At 45.7% G+C, this 7,881-nt stretch overlaps 1 protein-coding gene across 1 annotated transcript in view; it reads right to left on the minus strand.

Annotated features, from left to right (window-relative positions):
• The window catches only part of CSMD1 (CUB and Sushi multiple domains 1), a 1,512,254-nt gene that overhangs the window by 148,585 nt on the left and 1,355,788 nt on the right, over positions 1 to 7,881 (minus strand). Inside the window, exon 57 of the mRNA XM_029933196.1 lies at positions 1,496 to 1,684. Within this exon, the coding sequence (XP_029789056.1) occupies positions 1,496 to 1,684 (189 nt within the window). The remainder of the gene's footprint in view (positions 1 to 1,495; positions 1,685 to 7,881) is intronic.

Raw genomic sequence — 7,881 nt, forward strand, 5'->3', positions numbered from 1 at the left:
AGGCTCAGAGAGAGAGAGAGACACAGAATCTGAAGACAGGCTCCAGGCTCTGAGCTGTCAGCACAGAGCCTGACGTGGGGCTTGAACCCACAAACTGTGAGATCATGACCTGAGCCGAAGTCAGATGCTCAACCAACTGAGCCACCTAGGCGTCCCAAGTGGGAGAGACAATCTGAAGCAGGCTCCTGGCTGTCAGCACAGAGCCTGACGTGGGCTCCATCCCACAAACCACGAGTTCATGACCTGAGCCGAATCAGGAGTCAGTCGCTTCTCCGACTAAGCCCCCCAGACGCCCCTACATGTTTTAATAAAAAGTATCCCATATGCTACTGCTATACTCAATTTTATAAAATAATTTTAAATGCTGTTTTATATGTTATTAAATTTGCATTAGACTAAGGATTTTAAAAAATAAAGCTTAAGTTTCTTTTCACAGTGTTTTTAAACAATAATTTAGCATGGAAACATACAGGCTAAAAATACAATCTAAAAAGTCCTCTGGTTGAGTGTGTGTGTGTGCGTGTGTGTGCGTGTGCGTGTGTGTTTAATTTTTAATTTTTTCAGTAGAAAGCGAAACCCAGGCACTTTCCTTTCCCTTTTGCCCCTGGGATATAAAGATTTAGCATTTCAAAGGACCACAGAGTTGGTAATTTCATTATTTTTTTCACTCAAAGGTACTGTATGTATACTGTTAGAATATTGGGCTTTCAGGAACTTTTTCTGTTTCATATGCTTTCTTCATAAACAATGTACTTGATCTGTTAACTTCAACTGATATTACAAAAATTGTGAAATCATCAAAAACATCAGGTCACCAGACAGAAGCTCTAAAGACGTGATTGCTGCGCGGACCAGGGCTGCTGGCCGGCCCAGAGTTCCCTCCATCGCCAGGGACTGTCCGCCCGGTTCCCCTCCTCCACCGAAACCCGACGGCCAGGCGCTCCTGACCTGCGCTACGCTAGTGTTTTCCTGCGGCAGTTTCTCCAGGACGCCTGGGCCTACACTGTTCTCTCCACCCCGGACGCCGCATCTCTGAGGATGCATGTATACGCTCCAACGCCCACTGCGAAAATAAAACCCATTTTCTGAAATACCAAAGCAACAGATGATAACCGTAAAAGTTCTCTTTCTTCCACTAGTCCCATAGTTTGATGGAACCCCTGGAGTTCTAAACACCACTAGCATCATAAAGAGTTCCCCGATCGCTTCCCAAGCAAACGCTGTCCTTCTTCACGTAACTCTTGTGTCCGGTTTTGCATTATAAATATTTAGTTCTCTTTATAATTTCCATGGAGGGCAAGGCCTGTTTGTTCATCATTTTAACTCACTGGCATATGATATTCCTGAGATGCTAAGCAGAACGAGTTGGCCATGACAGATTGCTAATCAATATTTCTTGAGTAAGTTAACGGATTCTCTAATGCATCTGCTTAATTGTTTAATGCACGATTATACCCATGAAAAATTACATTATTGCCAAGAATGATCAACCTACCGTCGCATCTTGGAAAAGGATAATTCCAGTTTCTGTTGATCCCGTGCTGGCAGGTGAGGACGGGGTGGCCGATTAAAATGTACCCAGGGTAGCACTCAAAAGATACAGACTGCCCCACACTGTAGTCCGAGCTGACCATGTAACCATTCTGAAAAGGAGGCGGCTCCGGGCAGTTCTGTAACTCATAGGCTGAAACAGACAGAACCAAGCTCCCTTGTGACTAGTGTTTTCAGTAAAGTTTTAAAAAATAACTTTTCCAAGTTGCCACTTATCATCACAAGTAAAACAATGACTAGTAGTAACAGAACTAAACTTGCAATTCATACCAAAAATAAACCTGACAGCGTTTACCGTGGGGGAGAAAAGTGTATGATATGAATTGACTTTTTAAAGGTGAAATAAATGATAATAAAAATTGCCCGTAAAAAAGTCAGGTGAATGTGGACTTGATTTCCTTTTAATTTGGAAGAGAATTATACTAGCACTCCATTCTAAGTGTTAATAACTAGGGAATACGTAGTTGTTGTTTTTACTTATTAATTAATTATCTGTTATAAATACAACTAAAAAAATCTATTGCATTTTCTTATTTTTTAAAAAAAGACCCTATAGAAAAAATTGTGCTAGCAACTATCAGTACGATCTTTTTTATAAAATATAGATTATGCAGCAAATCTCGCGTATTTATATTTTGCATATAATAAGGACACCCTGGGGTGGATACAGTGTCTTTGCAAGTTCCAATGTTGTGAGATAAATTTAAAAATTTTAACGGCATGGTTAAACCCTCACTGTAGTTGGCAGATTAAAAAACCCTTCATTTCACTTCATTTCACATTTTACTTGACTTCACTTATTTTTACATTTGCAATTGTATGTCTCCGGATGGGGGTCTGATAAGCAGCTAATGAGTGATCTCGGGCAAGAGCAGACATCAGACGCCCGGACTCCGATCAGAGCAAAAACCTCAAGGCATCGAGATGATTTATGGCACTGCTCCCCCCCAGGGACTGATACGGGGAAGAACCTGGAGGTGGACACAGCCCCCCGAGAAAACACAGGGCCCCCACGAATCTCCAGCGGTTACAGGCTCCTGCTCTGGGGCGCACTGTGCCAGCCCAGGGCGAGGGCCGTTTGCACGATGAGATCAGAGTGGACATCACATGGGTGCTTCATGCAGTGAGACTTTGTACACTTGGAGGTGCTAAGAATACATTTATTCCATTTTACGTGTAACGACGTCATTATTATAGGGAGTTGCACCTAAATACTCTGAGAATAAGAGGAAAAAATTTGCTGCGGCATTTTTAATTCAATGCCACCCTTTGACACGCAGGCAACTCAGTATGGAGAGATAACTTATTTATGCAAAATCAAACAGTTTACCAACTATGTCATGAGTTTTCGGGGCTCTGTTTTGGTGAAGCTACATCCTAATATGAAATTCATGAGACAATAGAAGGAGAAATCACCTATTCAAGGATTTACTCCAGATCAATAGGCATCAGGAGCACAACTATTATTAATGAAACGCAAAGCCCTAGCAATCATTCGCAAAAGAAAAAGTGCTTGTTGGAACTCACAATTCTGGCGTTTGCAAGCCAGTATAACCACAACAGTCCACAGAGGTGTTTCCCAAATGTATTTTCTGCATCTTGTAAGCAAAATATCTTCCTGCTGAAATCTCCTACCTAGTAACAGACTTCAAGGGGAAATACATCTATATCTACTTAAAAGAGCATTCATACCTGACTGAAAAAAAAGAAAACATGTCTGGAAGGAAAATACGTGAAGCCCCAGAGTGGCAAGTCGGTCACTAGCAACCGTTTCTGTGATGTCACCACATCCTGTTTGAACACCAGAGGCTTAGGAAGCCATGCTGGTAAGTGTGAGGGCGGGAACATCAGAGAGGGAAGACCAATCAGCGCGTCCCTCTCTCTTTGCACAGCACATGTGTGAACACAGAGGCGCATACACCATGCACACACATGTGCACATGCACACACACAGAAACACCACACAATCCATATATGTTCACACATGCACACACATGCAAAACCACACCACACATGTGTGCACACACATCCATGTATGTTCACACACGCATACGTGCATATGTACACACATGTATGCACATACATACATGCATAGAAACATCACACATACGCACACATACATCCACACATCTATACCCATTGCACACACTATGCACATGCATGTACACATATACATAGACTCATGCATAAACAGACCACATGGCATGCACACACACACACATATCCATACACATTTACACATATGCACATTCACACTCACACATACCCACAAACACCACACATATATGCACACACACGCATACATGTTTACACACACACACAAATGCCCCACACATGTATGCACACATACACACACTCACACACCCATACATGTTCGTGCACACACATGCACACACACTCACATATGTATACACTTTACACACATGCACACACTCACATATCCATATACTTCACGCACATGCACACACGTGCACACACTCCTCTTCTCCATCCCTTACTGTCCTCCTGCCTGGGCCAACGTGGCGAATCGATAGCCCGGTGACCCACCTCTTCCAACAGCCACTTCATGCTGAAAGCCATGGACACAGCCTTTTCCAGAAAGCCACGGCCAAATGGCCTAGCAAATACCCACAGGGCTGGCAGTGTTGTTATCTGAGCCTAATTTTACTTTATCAGAAGCAGGTTCACAAAAAGAACAGAGAATCCCATACTGTGCGCCAACCATCAACCAATTTCCTTCTTTATTACACACTTTCGGGATGAAATCAGCAGTTTGTGCTCATTCTTGTTTTGCTTGGTGTATAATAAAGTCTGGAGAAATGAGTCCTCTAATGCATCCCATACAAGGGCTAATAAAAACTTAGATGTATATATACATCGAAAATGGATGCCAGTTTCCACATGAGCAGAATCAAGAGTGTTCAACAGAGCACTGTCCTCCGTGAAAGATTCTATCTGCGGGTTAGCAGGGTCCTGGGATCCCAGTGCAAGCAATGGGAATGGTTTACGAGATTCGTTTTTAAAAATTTTTTTAAAGCCTATTTATTTATTTGAAAGAGAGAGACGGTGCATGCAAGTGGAAATGCGGCAGAGAGAGGATCCCAGACAGGCTCTGTGTTGCCGGCGCTTGAGCTCAGGAAGCATGAGATCATGACCTGAGTGGAAACCAAGAGCTGGACGTTTGACCCACTGAGCCCCCGGCGCCCCGTTCGTAGAGATTCCTAATGAGCTGTCACACGAAACAGCACGTGACACACGCACACTCGCACAGGCCTCGTCACAGGGAAGATGGGCTGCGATCTGCATCCAGGTCCACGCTGAATACGACTCTGCGCCCGCCCCCAAGTGCCTGGCTTCCCTCTCCGTGAAAAACTGAAGCCGGGGTCCCAGAAGCACCTAAGCCACACGCAGCCCAGAATTCCCGAAGGGCCCGGATACAGAAGTCTCCGTTTCCCAGACTCGCTGTCTGGACCAAGAGAAGGGAGCACCTCTCTTCTTTCGTGACAAGGATACGATCCCGGTTCTCACTCCACAGTGACATTATCTGCCTGAATGCTCCTTACCGGTTATCTAAACTCCTCGGTCCCCAAACCGATCAATGAGGCCAACCTATATGGCCCCTGAGCTTGCAGCCAAGCCTGTGATTTGGGGGCAGCCCAAAGTCCTGGGTGGGGGTGGTGGACCAAGCTGCCTTCTCCCAATGGTGATGACAACTGTGTCTTGTGATTTGAGCAACTGCGGATAAGTGCTCGGCAGACCCTCGGTGTGAAGACCTTTACGTTGTGGAAAATCTCTTATTCTATCCCAGCCTATCCTATCCTACTTTTTTTAAGTGTCCAGTTATTTATTTTGAGGGAGAGAGGGAAAGGGTGGGGAGGGACAGAGAGACAGGGAGACAGAGCAGAGCCAGATATAAAGATCAAACTCACGAACTGCAAGGTTATGACCTGAGCAGAAATGAAGAGTCAGCCACTGAACTGACTGAGTCCCCCAGGTGCCCTAAGAAAGTCCAGTTTCAGGGGCGCCTGGGTGGCTCAGTCGGTTAAGCATCCAGCTTCGGCTCAGGTTATGATCTCATGGTTTGTGAGTTCGAGCCCCGTGTTGGGCTCTGTGCTGACTGCTCAGCACCTGGAGCCTGCTTCCGATTCTGTACCTCCCTCTCTTTCTGACCCTCCCCTGCTCACACTGTCTCTCTCTGTCTCTCAAAAATAAATAAAAAACAAACAAAAAAATAAATACATTGAAAGAAAGTCCAATTTTAGTCCAGAGGATTGCTGGACTCCCGGGGACCACAGACTGCACGGAGAATCCCCTCCCTCTGCTGCATCAGAAGCCTGGGGACAGGAGCATGCAGGCAGTCTTGGGGGGGGGTGGACCTCCGAAGGTGCTGTCACCTAGGAGGCACCACTGTCCAGGGTGATGTGGGGCAGAGGGACGGGCCCTTTGAGGGAGAAGCTGACTGACACTGCTACCTTTGCTTTGGGCAAACTCCTAGAAAGAGAAGTGAGTCCCCATGGTCTTCAGGGAGCGGGCGAGTCGGCTGGGAAGACTCGGGCCCGAGCCTCCACAGTGCGGCCAAGAGCCGGCACCACGGTACTTTCTCCACCTTGAACAAGCGGCCCTGGCGTCGGTGGGAATTGACGCAACTACTAGGTGTGCACTGTTTTAAGCATTTTTATGCGAGAAAGCCTTTGCGGAGAGCCTCCTGTTGAGAACTTGATTCACCCACTCAGGTGGGTGGAAAGGACAGAGACCCCGACCTTGCCCTTGATACCGCACGGTGGCTCAGAGTATCACCGTCTTAGAGGCACGTCGATTTCATGCAGAAAAGCATGGTGGTCGTGTCTGTAAGGAGCGATGAGTGGTTTTTACCACCAGCTACGAGTTCTCTCTCACGTGCTCACTACACATAAACTTGGTTTGATTGCTTCTCCTTCCTAAAGGGGAAAAATCAGTATCTACTATCAATAAACTAAAGCCTATGTTCTCATAGATTCAATCCACTCAAATTCAACACTTTCATGATGGAATAAATGAAGAAACAGGCATGTTTAATCTTTTAAAAAATAACGGTGCTGGGGGCGCCTGGGTGGCTCAGTCGGCTGAATGTCTGACTTCAGCTCAGGTCATGATCTCATGGCTCATGAGTTTGAGCCCGGCCTTGGGCTCTATGCTGACAGCTCAGAGCCTAGAGCTGCTTCAGATTCTGTGTCTCCTTCTCTCTCTGGCCCTCCCCTGCTCTCACTCTGTCTCTGTCTCTTTCTCAAAAATAAATAAACATACAACATCCTTTTTAAATACAAAAATAAAGGTACTTAGTACATATAGCAAAAGGAAAAAGAAAAAGAATGCAACTTTGAAAAAAAGAAGACATTTTTACTTCCTATGGCTAAAGTCATGATCTCACAGTTTGTGGGTTCCAGTCCTGCGTCAGCTCCGAAGCCTTTGAACATTTGATTTTGTGAACGCTCATCTAGGCCAAACATCTGGTCGGCTGAGCTGAGCACATGTTTTATTTATTTGACGTCTGACTCCATTTAAGTATCCATGCTAAAAATAAACAGTGTGGCGCCTACTTGAGATTCTTTCTCTACCTCTTTCTCTGCCCCTTTCTGCGTGTTTGCTCTTTCTCTGTCTCCCTCAATCAATATAAGTACATAAACTTAAAAAAATAAATAAGGGACACCTGGGTGGCTCAGTGGTTAAGTGTCCAACCTCAGCTCAGGTCATGATTTCAGGGTTCCTCAGTTCAAGCCCCGCTCTGACAGCTCAGAGCCTGGAGCCTGCTTCAGATTCTGTGTCTCCCTCTCTCTCTGCCCCTCCCCTGCTCATGCTCTGTCCCAGTCTGTCTCTCAAAATGAAATAAATGTAAAAAAATTAATATATGTCAATAGAATGAGGTAAAGGGTATAGACCAGATATACAAAAACATGAAAGAGAAGACTTGAATTTATAGCAAATACTATTCAAGGTTTAAGTTCAGCGTAGAATCAGGTGAAGGGGACACTATAAAGAGGGGTGTGTTGACGTGAAAGCCACATTTCTCCGGGACACCTGCAAGAGCCTCACGCCAGCCAGGTAAGGGGACCCCAACACACACGCACGCACACACGGCCACACACGCACATGCGCATGTACACACACAGGCACACACATGCACAGAGGCACACACAACCACACGCACACACACACGGCCACACACGCACATGCGCATGTACACACACAGGCACACACATGCACAGAGGCACACACAACCACACGCACGCACACACGGCCACACACGCACATGCGCATGTACACACACAGGCACACACATGCACAGAGGCACAC

This window comes from Suricata suricatta, chromosome 1 (genome assembly GCF_006229205.1).
Source record: "Suricata suricatta isolate VVHF042 chromosome 1, meerkat_22Aug2017_6uvM2_HiC, whole genome shotgun sequence".
Classification (NCBI taxonomy): Eukaryota; Metazoa; Chordata; class Mammalia; order Carnivora; family Herpestidae; genus Suricata; species Suricata suricatta.